Here is a 19,424-nt window from a genome sequence, read left to right on the forward strand (position 1 = left end):
CAATCAACAATAAGCACCATTAAATTATCTTACTTTTCTGTTCAAGGTCTCAAAAAAATATAACAATACAAAAGAAACTGCCCTTTTAGACAAAAAGAAAATGTAGAGAGAAGTTTTAAAATTCTGAGCAGAGCTACAACCAACTATTCTTCTCCAGATCGCACTTTCTGAAATCAGGCTCAGACCCTGATAATCTTATGGTTCAAATGCCAATTCAACAGACTGTAACATCACATGGTTATTTTCCTTGAATGACCTGATGTGGAATCTCAAGAATGGTTGCATTTATCCAGCTTCATAACTCCTTTCCTGATTGAGCAATGTATAAACAGCAGAGCAACATTGCAACCAAATTAAAAAAATAGAGTGTGAAACATTACTTTTCCAAATACAGCTTAGAATACATCATCTTCTGCTCTCCATTCATATTCACCAGGGGACAATTTTCATCAGAAATCAAACCAAACAATCCTTTTACTTTATTGAATCAGGCACAAAAATACATATACCAAAACATTAAAAACAATGGCAAAGCTTAAACTGTAAACTGCCTATAGGGTTTAAAAACCAGGACTCTGAACAAAAATAAAGAAGTCAAAATAAATAACCATTCAAAAATCACACAGGCCAGATTTGGCACCAACAATCCAAGACTAAGAATTTAAGGTATCCTTATTTTAAGCCAGGCTTCTATTTAAATCTGTATTCCAGTTTTTATGATAGTGTGAATTTAGAAACTTTCTTTGAAAAATCTAACAATGATCCCAGATCAAAGATTTCAGGAATTGGAACATCATTAATTGGGGCTTCCCAGGCGGCACGAGTGGTAAAGAACCTGCCTGCCAATGCAAGAGACATAAGAGACGTGGAATCAATCCCTGGGTTGGGAAGATCCTCTAGAGAAGGAAACGGCAACCCACTCCAGTATTCTTGCCTGGAGAATCCCATGAACAGAGGAGCCTGGCGGGCTACAGTACAAAGGTTCGCAGAGAGTCAGACACGACTGAGCAACTTAGGACACGCTCACGGCATCATTAATTATCTTGTTCATCTAGTACAACAAACGTTTGAACTGAAAGAATATTAGAAAAGGAAAGGGAATTTCCTGACTAACTTCTTTGAACACGTCCAGAGAAGATGACTGTCTAGCAACAAAATCACCTGGTCTGTTCATAACCAAGCCGGTTATTGTTGTCGTTTAATCGCCAAGTCATGTCCAACTCTTTGTGACCCCATGAACTGTAGCCCACCAGGCTCCTCTGTCCACAGGATTTCCCAGGCAAGAATACTGGAGGTGGGTTGCTATTTTCTTCTCCAAACCAAGTCAGGGTGAAGGCCAATTTGATAATGTTAACTGCCATTCTATCATCTCTTCATGGGTCCTTACTGGAATGATCTAATTGATCTATTTTTTTTTAAATCAGACTTTTCTTTCCAAAATGATTTAAAACCAGTTAAAACTCATTGTATTTTATGACAGAATATATAATATGTAATTTGTGATATGGCATAATAACAATAGAATAAATCAGGGGTCAGCAAACTATGGCCCTTGGGTCAAACATAGCCAACAAGCTATTTTTGTAAATAAAGTTTTATTAGAACACAGCCCTGCTCTCTCAGTTAGGTGCTGTCTGTGGTTGCTTTTGCACCTCAGTGGCAGAGTCTGGCAGTTGCAACAGAGACTTTATGACCCACAAACTTTAAACTATTTGCTATCTGTCCTTTAATAGGCAAAGTTTGTCATCATTCAGAGTTTATTGCTAGACACAGTTATTTTAATAAATTTTATCCATTCAAGGTAAGATTAAAAAAAAACATATTCTTAATTGAGATGAATGCTGAAGGAAGAATGACTCAGTGTCATACATAAATTTTTTAATGTTATCAAATGCACCCCCCCCCCCCCAAATGACAGACTATATCATTTTATACTGGGTCTCATGAAGTTTGAAGGACTCCTTCTAAGGGAAAGAAAATGACTCTTACCCTCTAGCATTTGATAAAGAACAAGGTTTTGATAAACTACGATTCTGCTTTTGGCACCAAAATAGGTATAATGTAAAACAGTGTAGTTTTAAAGATCCTGTTGGTGGAGAAAACTGAACTCCAGTAAAATCACAGCTGCTCTGCCTAACATTACAAGTGAGGACTGCTCTCCCAGGACAATTTTCTATCTGTGTAATTGGGGACGTACACCACGGCCATTTTCAAATACACCGTGGTATTTAACAGGCACTGTCAATTAGCATCTACTACCTGAGCTCATAATAGACAATAGACAAGAGTATATAGGACAACATAATAAGACAGGCCTCATATTAAGTGGCTGAATTCAACCTAAAACTTCTAGATTTCTAATCTGAAAAGTAAAAGTAGCGGGTAGGGTATGGGGGAAATGGCTCCATGAATTAAATTCTCTACAGGTAATAATATAGCATATTAATTGCCTACAGAAAAGGAAATAAATCTCAATTACTAAAAAGAAAAGGCCCTCATCACTCAGTTGTCACTATGTTATTCCTTGTTTGTAAAACACTTAACATGTCTGGGAATTAAAAAGCTCTTTTTAACAAATAGATGCTCTGATTTGTGAATATAATTAATAGCTTACCTATTTTACAAAAGAAATATTAAAAACATTATCAGCTTTTTTTTTTTTTTAAGAAGTGAAGAAAACACTCTCAGAATTGTTCTTCAAAGGGAAAACATCCAATCTCATAGGCCATCTACAAATGTTAAACAATGTAGCCCTGCCATCTAGTGGCCATCACTGGGAACGCAGCTCAGGTTTCTTTGAACCCCGAATTTCTCCCATTAAGTACCCCCTCATTGGAAAAGACGGAGAAAGCAATGGCACCCCACTCCAGTACTCTTGCCTGGAAAATCCCATGGACGGAGGGGCCTGGTAGGCTGCAGTCCATGGGGTCGCTAAGAGTCAGACACGACTGAGTGACTTCACTTTCACCTTTCACTTTCATGCATTGGAGAAGGAAATGGCAACCCACTCCAGTGTTCTTGCCTGGAGAATCCCAGGGACGGGGGAGCCTGGTGGGCTGCCGTCTATGGGGTCTCACAGAGTGGGACACGACTGAAGCGACTTAGCAGCAGCAGCAGCAGCAGCATTGGAAAAGACTCTGATGCTGGGAGGGATTGGGGGCAGGAGGAGAAGGGGATGACAGAGGATGAGATGGCTGGATGGCATCACTGACTCGATGGACGTGAGTCTGAGCGAACTCCGGGAGTTGGTGATGGACAGGGAGGCCTGGAGTGCTGCAATTCATGGGGTCCCAGAGTCGGACACGACTGAGTGACTGAACTGAACTGAAATGAACTGAAGCATCCCCCCAAAAAAATCTTTTAACCAAACACATACACTATAAATCTAAGAATATCAATATAAAGTAAATTATGTAACATTAGCATGATGGAAATTAATGGCAAAGAACTTTCATTCTGCTGAATTAAAGAAGTTGCTGCTAGAAACTGGAAAGAAAGGAAAGAGAAGTTGCTCAGTCATGTCCGACTCTGCGACCCCGTGGACTGTAGCCTACCAGGCTCCTCCGTCCATGGGATTTTCCGGGCAAGAGTACTGGAGTGCGTTGCCATTTCCTTCTCCAGGGGATCTTCCCGACCCAGGTATCGAACCTGGGTCTCCCTCATTGCAGTAGACTCTTGACCCTCTAAGGCACCAGGGAAGCCCTCTAGTATCTGGGGTATACCATATTTGTTTAAAGTATTTTTAAGTAACATGCATACAGGTTTGTGGACTATATTTACCCAGGCAATGTTCATAATTTCACAAATATCTGTACTTATTAGTAAAGCTGTAAAAAAATTTGTAAGCAATGTCTTCCAAAGAAAAATATTATTTCAAATTTTTTTCTGGGATATTAAAAATATAGATGTTTCCAATTCCCCAGTTTCCTGTCAAACCTGCTATTATCAAATAATTTACTTGCTCATTCCTAAATCTTCTCTCATACTAGAATTTCCATAAATGTTTAAAAAAAATTAGTTTTAAAAATATAAAATTCCATTCTCAGGAACCACTATCATTGGAACATCTTGAATAGTCATACCAACTATTTTTCAGTACAGAACATACACCAAACCTTCTGAAGTTAAGATTTTGTCAGTTTATTTTCTGTTTTCACCCAATATTCTGACTTACATATGCCTTTGTCAAAGGTATATTAAAAAATGAAACAAATATTTTTGATGCAGAGATACATAGTAAGTTATTACAAGAAGATACTAGGTTATGTATAGTATAAGAACATCAGACACAAGAAGTATTGCTTCATTAATTCTCAAAATGTGGAACTATGTATCTATTAATAAGGCTGATATTATCTTTGATTTAATAAATTTTTTACCTTAAGATTAATTTCCTATTTATCATTTATTAGTAATTCTACTTTTCCCTCCTCTGACCATTGCTAAAATCCAATGGGCCCCATAAGATTAACCTGAATGTAAAAGAATTTGAAGATCCAGATGAAACAGATGAATTCCACCATCCCAAAGCCCATTTATGTATTCCCAAAATAATATGTAAAAATGTGCAACATATTTTTACACACTATCACATATTTCACACAGACTGCAAGAGCTCTTGGGAACTGACTTAAAAATCGGGTATCTTGAGTTAACTATAGCAGAGTCTTGAATTTGAAAAAATGTTATTGCTGGTAACAAGAAGTGTAACAGGGGCTTCCCTGGTGGTTCAGTGGATAACAATCTGTCTTGCAATGCAGGGGGTACCATTCAATTCCTGGTCCAGGAAGTCCCCAATGCTGCAGGGCAACTAAGCTCAGCTGCCACAACTACAGAAGCTGTGCTCTAGAGCATGCAAGCTGCAACAAGAGAAACCACTGCAGTGAGAAGCCCACGCACCGCAACTAGAGAGTAGCCCTCTCTGCAGCTAGAGAACGTCCACACACAGCAACACAGATCCAGGGCAGCCAGTAAACAAATACTTGAAAAAGCAGAGAAGCAATGAACACAATGATCTTGCATCTCAAAACTTTAACTATTCCATGTGCCATGCTGCTTTCCATAAGTAACGCTCTTTGAATCTAATTATACAGTATACTATCTGAATGTGGTAGTTAATTCTTGTTTATTAAAGCTAAGTGTAAAAATCCAGTGTTGAATTTTTAAATTAACTATTACCGAAATTCAACCAAACTGGGGTAGTAAGCTCTAGATTCAAAGTCACTATCATATCACAGTCCAATCTGAGGTTGGTATGTTATTCCCCAAACCACCAGTTTTAATTACCACTGGAGGCAGTGATATGAGAAAACATTGACAGGACTAGAAGGAAAAACTGTGACAGACCACCGCTATGTAAGGAAAACAAAAAGATGCTTGCTCCTTGGAAGAAAAGCTATGACAAACCTAGACAGCGTATTAAAATGCAGACACAGCACTTTGCCAACAAAGGTCCATATAGTCAGAGCTATTGTTTTTCCAGTAGTCATGTACAGATGTGAGAATTGGAACATAAAGAAGGCTAAGCGTTGAAGAATTGATGCTTTCTAATTGTGCTGCTGGAGAAGCCTCCAAGAGTCCCTTGGATAGCAAGGAGATCAAACCAGTCAATCCTAAAGGAAACCAACCCTAAATATTCACTGGAAGGACTGATGCTGAAGTTGAAGCTCCAATACTTTGGCCACCTGAGGCAAAAAGCCAACTCATTGGAAAACACCCTGATGCTAGGAAAAATTGAGGACAGGAGGAGAAGAAGGTGACAGAGAATCAGATGGCTAGATGGCATCACTGCATCAATGGACTTGAATTTGAGCAAACTCTGGGAGATAGTGGAGGACAGGGGAGCCTGGTGTGCTGCAGTCCATGGGGTCGCAAAGAGTCGGACACGACTGAGCAACTGAACGACAATATATATGGAGTGCTGTGGAGTGTTAGACACTCAGTTGTGTCCGACTCTTTGTGACCCCACGGACTGTAGCCTACCAGGCTCCTCTCTCCATGGGATTCTCCAGACAAGAATAATGGAGTGGATTGCCATTTCCTTCAATAGAGAATCTTCCCGATATGGGGATCAAACCCGGGTCTACTGCATTGGAGGCAGATTCTTTAACGTCTGAGCCAACAGGGAAGCCAAGTCCAAAATATGCATACACTTATGTATATATAGAGTCAACCACCTCAATTATAATTGGCTCCTCCACTTACGGGTTTGCTTACCAATAAACTAGATCATCTTCATGAGGAGAAGAAGTATAGAAATGGATGGAGTGTGATAAGAACCACAGCATGCAGTCATGCTGGGGTGTTTCTTCCATTAGATAAAAAGAGATCAATAATTTTTAAACTAGATTGCACTTTAAATAGTGGGGAAAAGAGAGCAATCATGTATTAAATAATAAGGTAATACCTAAAATGAGCTAATATATTCATGGCAAGTATTATTATACAAGGAGCTACTGTTAAATTGCACAGTGTCATACATATTAGAAGGATCAGGCACTCAATAAATACTTAACTGTAGAAAATAGATGAATTTATAATCAAAATGTATAAAAGAGACCTCCACTGACTTACCATCATGTTACCGCATCTATGTAAATACTTACATTTTCTAAGCCCAGGAGCACAAGGAGTGGAATTGTTGTCATGCCTCCTTGAATCCATTCCTCCAGAGAGACTGTTCCATCATGATCATAGTCAATTTCTTCCATCATTTCATGGAGGATCTGGAATAGAGAAGATGAGGAAAAATTTGAAAATGAATCAATAAAATAAGTTTCATGTGATATAACCAAGTATTACAATGAATTGATTATAATAAACTCTGTGTGTGTGTGTGTGTGTAAGTTGCTTCAGGAGTGTGTGTGTAAGTTGCTTTGCAACCCTATGGACTATATAGCTCTCCAGGCTCCCCTGTCCATGGGATTCTCCAGGAAACAATACTGGCGTGGGTAGCCATCAAACCCGGGTCTCCTGCCTTGCAGGCAGATTCTTTACCATCTGAGCCACCAGGGAAGCCCAATAAACTGTGACTAGCAGCGAACTGCTTCCCAGGTGGTGCTACTGGTAAAGAACCCACCTGCCAATGCAGGAGACACGGGTTCAATCCTGGGTTGGGAAGATCCCCTGGAGAAGGAAATGGCAACCCACTCCAGTATTCTTGCCTGGAAAATTCCAGGTACAGAGAAGCCTGGCAGGTTAAAAGTCCAGGGGGTTGCAAAGAGTTGGACATGACTCAGTATGCATACCCACATGTGCACAGGTACACACGCACATGCACACGCACACACACACACACACACACACACCTGCAGCTAACTGGGAAGTTGAGGTAACTATCTAGATAACTTGGTACAATGTTAATCCTGTCATTGAGAATAATAGTAGTTTTGCTATGATTTCTAGAACATGACTACTTATACTGATCAACTTTTAGACACAATTGCTTCACTTTTTAATATTTTCTCACTGAACGGCAGAGCTTAAACAAAAAGGTACTTTTAATTTATGGATGAAAGTGATCTTTAATTGCTGTCTCTAGATTATTTTTTTTATTCAAATATATGCCAGATAATGACTGAACAAATTAACTTCATGGCAAAGAGCTGAAATAATTCTTTGCTAAGTGGTATGGGGCAGGGGAATTAAGTCGCTTTTAATTGCCTATCAGAACTTAATAGAGCCAAGAAGTTAAACAATCAGACCATTTGGATTAGATTTCTTTTCTAAAGATGACTTGCATACAGTATCCCAAAGTGTTCTCCACAGTATGTGGAATACATTTACCTCTTGGCTGCATAGTGCTAATATGTGTTGTTAACTCCAAGGGTTGGTGTGAGAGTTAGATGTGCTAATACAGTCTAAGTATCCTTGAAGAGTATCTAGCATACATAGTAAGTTTAATATAGCTGTTGTTAGTGTTATATTGTATGTTCAGTGGGTCAGTCATGTCCAACTTTGTGGCCCCATGGACTGTAGCCTACCAGGCTCTTCTGCCCATGAGATTCTCCAGGTAAGAATACTAGAGCGTGTTTCCCTGTGTTTCTCCAGGGAATCTTCCCCACCAAGGGATCAAACCTACGTCTCTTGTGTCTCCTGTGCTGGCAGGCAGAGTCTTCACCCTAGTGCCACCTGGGAAGCCCTATGTTACATTAGCAGACATTATATTACCCTCGGCTGCTGGAAAGGCGTAGTACCTCCTATCTAATGGCAGCAAAGAGGAAAATGTGGAAGAATGCAGGGAAGGAAGTAACTCCCCACCTTTATCTAATATGGAAGTTTTAATCCATTCAAAAAAAAAAAAAAAACCAAGAAAGAAACACAGAGCGCATCAGAAGAAAAATTTGAAAAGGTGCAATGAATGGAATACTTGATATGTTTGTTGATAGAAGGATCATTTGCCTCAACATCACTGAACCTGGTTGATTGGTGTTTTTCCTCAAGAAGTATTTTAAAATCAGATAATTTTCCTTCCTAGAAACAAGTGTATCTATAGGTACTGGAAAGAGTCTTGTTGGGAAAAAATGATGCTGTAATAGTTTCATTACTCTTAAAATGAAGGACAAGGGAATTCATTTAAAATTGGGCATTAGGTCTGATTAAAAGGCCCTGCCTCTTGAAGGCACTCTCATGAACCAGCAGAAATGAACAAACAGGATGAGAACTAAAACACAGAGCATTTGTTTCAGAGAACTGATCCATTCATTTCGTACTTAGTAAATCTAATGGGAGAGCCTGGATTAGTTTTTAAGAACTCTGTTCAAGGACATCTCATCTCCCCTACTAACTGCCATCAACATCAAATGTATCCTTCTCGTTATTTATCATGCCAACTTAAGAGTCAAACAATGTATATAAAAGTACACACATGCTTGAAACAGGGAGAGCTGCTGAATCATCAGGCAGGATGAGGCAGGTATTATGACAGCAGCTACAGACACAGGCAAGGCTTTTATCTTGACACTATACTGCCCACAGAAAGGACAGACTTATTAGTATATGCCACAAATGACTAATACTGCTATTTAGCTTATTAATCGCATTTTCCAGTATGTATTTGTTCTAATTAGACTACCCAGCCACCACTATCCCTTCCACAGAGCATCCAGATCCCCATTTTCTCAAACCCCACCACCACCAAATACTTTTGTTGTGACGTAGCGGTGCTTCCGTCTGCTTAGAAAGCTGACTAAAAAAATGGTCCTCTTCCCTTTATTACTCCATTGAGCACAGGAGGCTTGATTAATAGATAAATTATATTCACAGGTATTAAGTACGGTAGAGAAAGCTGTTTTACATAAACACAACCAACAAAGGCAGCAGAACTCACAAGAAGTCCTTTGATTTCAGTGAAAACAGTATTACAGTGAATCAAGAGATATTCTTCTAATTAAATACGTTACCATCTACTTTATTATTCCAAATGCAAACTGAAATTTTGTTAATGATATCTGCCACTCATTATGTGTACAGCATATGCATTTCCACATTCAAAAAGGAAAAAGAAAAACCAGCTGAGTTGAAACCTGGAAAACCCTGATCCCAGTAAGAATGGTGCTGGCCCCGTACACAGCATTGCACTGATTTGGTTGCACTTTAACTGCATTAGTTTGCAATGCAAGGAAAATGTGATTTGAGCTCTCCTATCACATTATCATGCCATTACCATGGAGCTGACTGCATAAATGGGAATTTATGTGGTTAAATGGGCTCTTTGTATTCATATAAAATGTAAAACATTTAAATTAAATTGATTTTTATTTACTTAACTAATGTACAATTTGCTACATTGAGTTGGTTTCAAAGAGAAACTAAAATCAATAACATTCATTAACTCTCCCCCAAATATTACCTGTGACTGAAGTAAAAATTTCAAACCACTTATGTTTTAATACACATTTGAATAATATTGGTAACTTGGATATAAATCTATGGAAAACAAGAGGTTTTTATTCTCTTATAGGCACTGTTCGATACTGTTTCTTTAAACAATGTGATTAATGTTTCCTAGCTCGATCTTTAATTAGCTAGAGAGTTTGGGGGCAAGTCACTAATACCGTGGCTCAAACAGTAAAGTGTCTGCCTACAATGCGGGAGACCTGGGTTCAATCCCTGGGTCAGGAAGATGTCCTGGAGAAGGAAAGGGTAACCCACTCCAGTATTCTTGCCTGGAAAATCCCATGGACCGAGAAGCCTGGTAGGCTACAGGCCATGTGGTCTCCAAAGAGTTGGACATGACTGAGCGACTTCACTTTCACTAACATTTTGGAGTCTCCCTGCAATCCTGAGCATGTATCTGGAGGAAACTATGATTCAAAAAGATACATACACCCCAATATTTATTGCAGCACTTTTTACAACACCCAAGACATGGAAGCAACCTAAATGTCCATTGATGGAAAAGTGGATAAATAAGACCTGTTATATAGACACAATGGATTATTACTCGGCCATAAAAAATGAAATAATGTCATTTGCAGCAACAAGGATGGACCTAAATATTATCATTTAAAGCAAGGTAAGCCAGACAAAGACAAATACCATATGATGCCACTTACATGTAGAATCTAGAATATAATGCAAATGTACTTACCAATAAAACAGAAACAGACTCACAGCCATAGGGAACAGACCTGTGCTTGTAGGAAGGAGGTGGATGGGAAGGATGGACTGGGAGTTTGGGGTTACCAAATGCAAACTATTATACACAGGATAGATAAACTACAAGGTCTTACTGGATAGCATAGGGACTATACTCAATCCTGTGATAAACCATAATGGAAAAGAATGTGTATATAAGTATAACTGAATCATTTTGCTGTACAGTAGAATGCAACTACTGTAACATTGTAAATCAACTACACTTCAATAAAATAAATTAAAACAGAAACCTTTGGGGTCTCCATTTCCTCATGTGTAAAATGAGTAAACAGTAGTATCTACCTCTTAGGGTTGCAAGCCTTAAATAACACAGAAGGAAAGATAACAGTGCCCTGTGCACAGACAACCATCATTATCATCTTCATAATCCCCTTCTTCCTCTTTCAGAATGACTACTCCAGCTATTCCCAAATAAGGGAAAACATGGAGATCCTAAAATACGTATCTATTTGACTCTTCATGGCACAATATGACCTTGGTAGTGTCATCAACAGCGTGTTTACTTACACTTATTTAAGACCATCATTCAAATTAATCTCCATGAGAAAGAAAAGCAAGATATCACTGCTAAGAACTTCAGAAAACCACATACATTATTTTATACTCAGAATCCACTTTGACTATTGATTATAAATAGTAACTTAAGAGTTATGAAAAGATAAAATCAAATCCCAGTTACATACTAGGATGGCAAAAAAGGTGAAAGAGCCAAGTGCCTTCTAGAAAGTAGCCAAGAGTTAAATCATCCCTATACCTACTGGATTCAGTTCAGTGACATCCCATTCGAGGTACTCGGCCACGTGCATCATCTGACTGATGATATTTTCTAGTTCCTGGAGGAGGAGAGGAGAGGGAGAGAGACAGAATGAATACAAGGTCTTAGTAAGTCTTCAACTTTGACTTACAGGAATTGATTTGTTCAACATGTAGCTCAAACACTAAAAGAGTGCAATGATTACTTTTATATAAAAAGTAAACATATGCATGCATGCTCAGTCATGTCCAACTCTTTGAGACCCCATGAACTACAGTCCTCCAGGCTCCTCTGTCCATGGGATTTCCCAGGCAAGAATACTAGAATGGGCTGCCATTTCCTCCTCGAGGGTGTCTTCCCGACCCAGGAATCTAACCAGCATCTCCTGTGTCTCCTGCATGGGCAGCAGGATTCTTTACTACTGTGCCAACTGTGAAGTCGACTATACTAAGTGCTCCTTCTGGATGTTGTCTAGAAAGCTTCACCAGGAGAGGGCACAATTATACAAAGAAAGATTTCCTTCCAGCAGAAGATTTTTAGGAAAAGTTTTGTTTGGAAAGCAGTATCTGATGAAAGTAGAAGCATGCATAATTTCACAAGCTTATCATTTTTTTTAATTTGTTCTTTAATTGAAGGTTAATTGCTTTACAGAATTTTGTTGTTTTCTATCAAACTTCGATAAGAATCAGCCACAGGTACACCCTTGTCCCCTCTGTTCCAAATTCCCTCCAAGTATTCTTACTCCACAGCTGGAGAACAGGTGTGGAAGGGTGGGAGGAAGCGTTTGAGGGTAACTCTGAGGTTTATTTTTATTCTGATATACTGAGAATGTATATTGACTATTTTAGCCATTTATTGGTATAATTTGCTCTGCTAGAGGTGTGTTCAGGTCAAGGTTTGGAGGCTAAGGCATGTAGAATTTATTTTATGAGGAGACAGAATTTTAGTTTGAATTTTCACATTCTTCTGCTCAATGACAACTTTGTAAAGAACTGCTGGTTAATATAGATGCCTTGGCTAAATAACTTAAAATATATTTTCATACTGATTTATTTAATGTTTTAATTCTTCTGTATCTTTAGAACAGACTAAATGTACTTTGTGAATGTTAATAATTTTAAGTCAGTAAATGATATAATTAGAAGTAGTGTTTTATAGTATGATAAAGTATAAGAAGTATAAAAGAAGAAAGCTGAAAAGCATATTAATAAAATATCAGATCAGATTAGATCAGATCAGTCACTCAGTCGTGTCCGACTCTTTGCGACCCCATGAATTGCAGCACACCAGGCCTCCCTGTCCATCACCAACTCCCAGAGTTCACTAAGACTCACATCCATCGAGTCAGAGATGCCATCCAGCCATCTCATCCTCTGTCGTCCCCTTCTTCTCCTGCCCCCAATCCCTCCCGGCATCAGAGTCTTTTCCAATGAGTCAACTCTTCACATGAGGTGGCCAAAGTACTGGAGTTTCAGCTTTAGTATCATTCCTTCCAAAGAAATCCCAGGGCTGATCTCCTCTACTCAAATCTCTAATCTAATATATATGGTTAATATAAAATGAAGAAGAAAATATGGTTAAAGAGGTTCTCTTGATAGAAGGATTTGTGGATCCCTCTGAGAAACTGAAAAATATAACTCTAATCATAAAAGTATTATTTTTATAACATAGGCTGTCTCAGAAACAATGCAAATACAAATGTGTTTATTTATTACAGATAAGAAAAAAATTCAAACACATTTGACCACGATCAAGTGTAGTATCAGGACTTTGCTGTAGCTCAGATGGTAAAGAATCTGCCTGCAACACAGGAGACCAGGGTTCGATCTCTGGGTTGGGAAGATCCTGTGGAGAAGGGAATGGCAACCCATTCCAGTATTCTTGCCTGGAGAAACCATGGACAGAGGAACCTGGCAGGCTACAGTCAGTGGGGTGGCAAAGAATCAGACATGACTGAGCAATTAACACTACTACTTTGGAATTAGAGGCTAGAATTTATGTATGTGTGTGAATCCATGGGGTCGCAAAGAGTCGGACACGACTAAGCGACTTCTGTGTGTGTGTGTGTGTGTGTGTGTGTGTGTGTGTAACTAATCTTCCAGGTACTTTATCTTTGCATATATACACCTTCCTACTTCTGACAATCCGCTCATTGGGCTTCCCTGGTGGCTCAGTGGTTAAGAATCCGCCTGCCAATGAAAGAGATGCAGGAGACGCAGGTTCCATTCCTGGGTCAGGAAGATCCCCTGGAAAAGGGAATGACAACCCACTCCAGTATTCTTGCTTGGGAAACCCCATGCTCAGAGGAGCCTGGTGGGCTACACTCCTTAAGGTTGCCAAAGAAGTGGGCATAATTTAGTGACTAAACAACAATGATTTGGGACCATTGAAGTCTCTGGATATGTTTTGAGAAATTGAAACTATTTGGGGTGTGCTATTGTATGGGCATGTGATATCAGATAAGTCATTTAACCTCTCAAAGATTCAGGAAAAATGGATATGCTAATAGTACCTAGTTCATAGAGTTGCTACAAAGATTAAATATATTATATAAAACACATTGATCTTATCTGAGACAAGTAATCAATAATATTAACTAGTATTATTAGACATACTGGTCATTTCTCAAAGTATTAATTTTCTTCTGCTGTATTTCCAATATATGGACAGCTAAGTCTTTAAATTTCTAAGAAAATGACATTGGAATTGCAGTTCCAACCTGGTGGTGAAGAAAATCTCCTGGGGCAGAAAATTGTGTGGCCAAAAACCATAGAGCTTTATTTACAAAAAAAGATTAATTCAATCATAAGCAAACATTTATCCTCAGCTTGTTGTATAATATTCAGAATATAATTATAAATATTGTTAGTAATCTATTATATGTTAACCAAAAAATGTCCAGAGACCAAAAAAAGCATTTGACTGGATTTTCAAATTAGTTGCCAACCCATGGCTAAAAGTCTAGTAAAGACACATTCTTTAATTAAAAAGAAAATTATTTAAATAAATTACTTTTTAAAAAATAAAGTAATAGAACTATTAAAAAAGAAAAATTAAAACAAATCTGATTTGAAAATTTATATTAGTATAGTCAGAAGTGTTACAATAAGCATATTGACATATATAGAAAAAATCTAAATGACTAGCCATGAAATGCCCCCAGAAAATGAGCGAATGTATCATGCAGCTTAATATTCCTAAGTCGAAAACTGAACACTACCAAGCACTAAAGGTAACAGTGTTTGAAAAATTAGAAATACCCTAGCATAAGAAATCCCACAATCACAGCATCAATTCAGATTTCTAAATGAGCAATTGTATATTTTTATCTCTCTGTGGAGAAGCTAATGTACCATTATCCTACTCAGTGTTACATTAATGTCTGTCCAACTTCATTGCTCTGCTTGTAAAAATCTGTTTGAGTTCTGCTATTGGGAAGTACATCAGATGATGAGAAAAACTCGTTGTCAGAAATGTTTTTTTTAATCAGTATTCAGTATATCGAAACATTTGTTTTTATAGGTACCTATGTACTTCAAAATTTCCATAATCTGACACTTATTCTTTTAGTAATATTCTTATATTTTCTTCATACAATAGGACATGATATAATATACAAAATGTTAGACAGAAAATATATCTGAAATACACATATACATTCATCTGTTAAACAGATATATTTATAAGGTTCTGATTTGAGAACTAAGAAGCTAACTACTCCTCTGAAAGCTGTGAATGATATGCCTATATTATGAATAAAATAAACATTTATTTATTGCTTTCTGTGAGATTATATTTTCTTCTATTTCTTTTTATAACTAAAACTATAGATAGACTGTAAAATGGGATAAGGTGTTTTTCAAAGGGAAGTTTACCAAAGCAGTTTTAAAGATAATGGCCTATTTTATCAACATAGACTAAGCACCCCACTCCAGTTCTCCTGCCTGGAAAATCCCATGGACGGAGGGGCCTGGTGGGCTGCAGTCCATGGGGTCGCTAGGAGTCAGACACGACTGAGCGACTTCACTTTCACTTTTCACTTTCATGCATTGGAGAAGGAAATGGCAACCCACTCCAGTGTTCTTGCCTGGAGAATCCCAGGGACGGGGGTGCCTGGTGGGCTGCCATCTATGGGGTCGCACAGAGTCGGACACGACTGAAGTGACTTAGCAGCAGCATGAGACTAAGAGTACTTTTAAAACGTGTGTGGATGCTATGTGTTGTCATGTCTAACTCTCTGCGACCCCAGGGACTGTAGCCTGCCAGGCTCCTATGTTCATGGGGTTCTCCAGGCAAGAATACTGGAGTGGGTTGTCATGCTTTCCTCAGGGGATCCTCCCCACCCAGGGATCAAACCTGTGTCTCCTTCATTGGCAGGAGGATTCATTACCACTGCACCACCTGGGAAGCCTCTTTAAAAAGTGGGAAAATAATAAAATGACTGAATTGACTTTATAATTCCTTTAAATTCTACCTATATTCTTGACATTTTCCTAAGTGTCAAATCTCATTGATATATATATAGAGAGATATCTTTTTAGAGCATTGTCCTCATCTTTCTCTTACACTTTATTCAGATAGGGCTGGGGTCTTTTTTATATTTCTTTGTATAAAAAGTCACTTTTCTGTAGTAAACTTACTTAATACAACAACTATAATCCTAATAGTTTCCTCTGATCACTTGCTTTCAAAAAGTCAGATGATAAAAATGTTGTATCAGTGCATGGAAATTATATTTTGTCTTCTGTGGTAATAGCTATAAATTTATTCATTGCACTTTTCAGAACAAACTACTCTTAAATTTTCACAGAAAATTTGAAGAAAAAAATTACCGAGCTGTCCAGGAAGCCATTTCCATCTGTGTCATAGAGGCGAAACATAACTAGAAATAAAAGAGGTGTTGAAAAAAAGATTAGAGGTGAGTAAGATCAATGCTCAAATAAGGCATACTCTTGAAAATTTATTTTCTGTCAGAAATAAATACTACTAAATCCCTCCCCACCTTCAAGTAGCTGATTTATGGGATCATTTAAGCTTTCAATGTGAATTAATCATTAATCATTAATAAAAGTACTGGATATCAGATATAAGTTCTACTGATTTTTGTTATTCAGCTAGAAATCATGACAAACTGCTATTGTTTGCTCAAATTTTTTTACAAGATCATTAAACGGAAATTCAAAAATAACAGAAGAGAAGGAGTTTAGACATTCAGAGTCTGGATATTAAAGAACAGTGTGGATACGAAGAAATAACTTATTTAGAGGTTTGGAGATCAATTATAATCTGAAAACTGCCATCCATCGTTATGTGAGCTCAGTCAAACACTGCTTTCTTATCTATACTATGAGAATCCTCACCATGTCCTAAGACACATATTTGTTGTAATAATTAAGCAAGATGACACACACAAACATGTATCAAAAGCTATAGGTCATGGTACACAGATAAGTCATTGATCTGACTGATCATTAGACAGCATGTGAAAGGAAAACAGTGTAAAATAAGGGAATTTTTCTGATAGAAGATGCAGAAACAAAACTATGTTATTGCCATGGGTATAATGATATATTTGTTTAAATCTGAGGGTTAGTTTCATGGGGTAACCAATTTTTGAACTAATCAAACATGAAAAAGATGCTGTTGGCTCCACCGCAGAGAGCTCAGAAAAGCAGCATGGCAGAGGTCCATGGCTGGCCTAGGGACCCCTTGAAGAGCTCACACACCACCAGGAGACTACAGAAAAGGCTGCAGGTGCTGCGCTGAGATAAACAGAGAAGAATGCCACAGCTGTGAAAATAGAGGAATGGAAATGAGGGTTGTGTTGGGTTTGTCTAATTTCCTGAAGAGTCTTGATGTCTGAGGCTTATAACATGAACTAAAGACAGCGACAACTAGGAGACATAGTTATGAAATGACTTTAATCTGTAACTCATTATTTTTCATGTTTAAAAATGAGTATTATATTTCAAAAATTCTAAGATATTTAAAAGAAGCAAAACTAGCCTGCTGTTGTCAGTAGCTAAATCATGTCTGACTCTTTGTGACCCCAGGAACTGCAGGACTTTAGACTTCCCTGTCCTTCACTATCTGCTGGAGTTTACTCAAACTCATGTCCATTGAGTCAGTGATGAAAACTAGCCTGCATATCACTAAAAGGAAAAAAAAAATGCTACCAACCTAGCTATGATGTCCTATTTATTATAAAATGGAAACAGACTTTAAAGATGTTGAAAAGTAAGGGGGAAATGTATACCTATTGAATTAAAGGATACAATGTTAGGGCTTGCTTAATGACATAAATATCTTGCAAACCATGATAATTGTTCTTATATACTAAATAATAAAATTTTTAAAAAGAAAAAAAAGAACTTATCACAACATAGATACTATACATTTCAAGATTTTCTAGTATACTACAAAGCTACAGTCATCCAGACAGTATGGTACTGGCACAAAGACAGAAATAGAGATCAATGGAACAAAATAGAAAGCCCAGAGATAAATCCATGCACCTATGGACATCTTATCTTTGACAAAGGAGGCAAGAATATACAATGGAGAAAAGACAATCTCTTTAACAAGTGGTGCTGGGAAAACTTGTCAACCACTTGTAAAAGAATGAAACTAGAACACTTTCTAACACCATACACAAAAATAAACTCAAAATGGATTAAAGATCTAAATATAAGACCAGAAACTATAATACTCCTAGAGGAAAACATAGGCGAAACACTCTCGGATGTAAATCATAGCAGGATCCTCTATGACCCACCTCCCAGAGTAATGGAAATAAAAGCAAAAATAAACAAATGGGACCTAATTAAACTTAAAAGCTTTTGCACAACGAAGGAAACTATAAGCAAAGTGAAAAGACAGCCTTCAGAATGGGATAAAATAATAGTAAATGAAGCAACTGACAAAGAATTAATCTCAAAAATATACAAGCAACTCCTGCAGCTCAATTCCAGAAAAATAAATGACCCAATCAAAAAATGGGCCAAAGAACTAAACAGACATTTCTCCAAAGAAGATATACAGATGGTTAACAAACATATGAAAAGATGGTCAACATCACTCATTATCAGAGAAATCAAAACCACAATGAGGTACCATTTCACACCAGTCAGAATGGCTGCGATCCAAAAGTCTACAAGCAATAAATGCTGGAGAGGGTGTGGAGAAAAGGGAACCCTCTTACACTGTTGGTGGGAATGCAAACTAGTACAGCCACTATAGAGAACAGTGTGGAGATTCCTTAAAAAACTGGAAATAATCCCACTGCTGGGCATACACACCGAGGAAACCAGAATTAAAAGAGACATGTGTACCCCAATGTTCATCGCAGTACTGTTTACAATAGCCAGGACATGGAAGCAACCTAGATGTCCATCAGCAGATGAATGGATAAGAAAGCTGTGGAACATATACACAATGGAGTATTACTCAGCTATTAAAAAGAATGTACTTGAATCAGTTCTAATGAGTTGGATGAAACTGGAGCCTATTATACAGAGTGAAGTAAGTCAGAAAGAAAAACACCAATACAGTATATTAACACATATATATGGAATCTAGAAAGATGGTAACGATGACCCTATATGCGAGACAGCAATAGAGACACAGATGTAAAGAACAGACTTTTAGACTCTGTGGGAGAAGGGGAGGGTGGGATGATTTGAGAGAATAGTATTGAAATATATATATTATATGTGAACCAGTCCAGGTTTGATGCATGAGACAGGGTGCTCAGGGCTGGTGCACTGGGATGATCCTGAGGGATGGGATGGGGAAGGAGGTGGGAGGGGGGTTCAGAATGGGGAACACATGTACACCCATGGCTGATTCATGTGAATGTATGGCAAAACCCACCAAAATATTGTAATTAGCCTCCAATTAAAATAAATTTTATAAAAAACAAAAAAGATTTTCTCGTATAGCATAAAATGATAAAAATATCTTTTTAAGTGGCAAGAATTCTTGCACCACTCAAAGAAGGGGTTAAATGCCA

At 37.9% G+C, this 19,424-nt stretch overlaps 1 protein-coding gene across 7 annotated transcripts in view; it reads right to left on the reverse strand.

Moving 5' to 3' along the window:
- Positions 1 to 19,424, reverse strand: part of DGKB (diacylglycerol kinase beta) — an 885,919-nt gene that overhangs the window by 613,303 nt on the left and 253,192 nt on the right. For all 7 annotated transcript variants that reach the window (XM_044946500.2, XM_025290923.3, XM_025290920.3 and 4 more), the window contains 3 exons: positions 16,246 to 16,295; positions 11,418 to 11,492; positions 6,606 to 6,725 (listed from right to left, as the gene is read on the reverse strand). In XM_044946500.2, coding sequence (XP_044802435.1) covers positions 6,606 to 6,725; positions 11,418 to 11,492; positions 16,246 to 16,295 — 245 coding nt within the window. The remainder of the gene's footprint in view (positions 1 to 6,605; positions 6,726 to 11,417; positions 11,493 to 16,245; positions 16,296 to 19,424) is intronic.

This window comes from Bubalus bubalis, chromosome 8 (assembly GCF_019923935.1).
Source record: "Bubalus bubalis isolate 160015118507 breed Murrah chromosome 8, NDDB_SH_1, whole genome shotgun sequence".
NCBI classification, from domain to species: domain Eukaryota; kingdom Metazoa; phylum Chordata; class Mammalia; order Artiodactyla; family Bovidae; genus Bubalus; species Bubalus bubalis.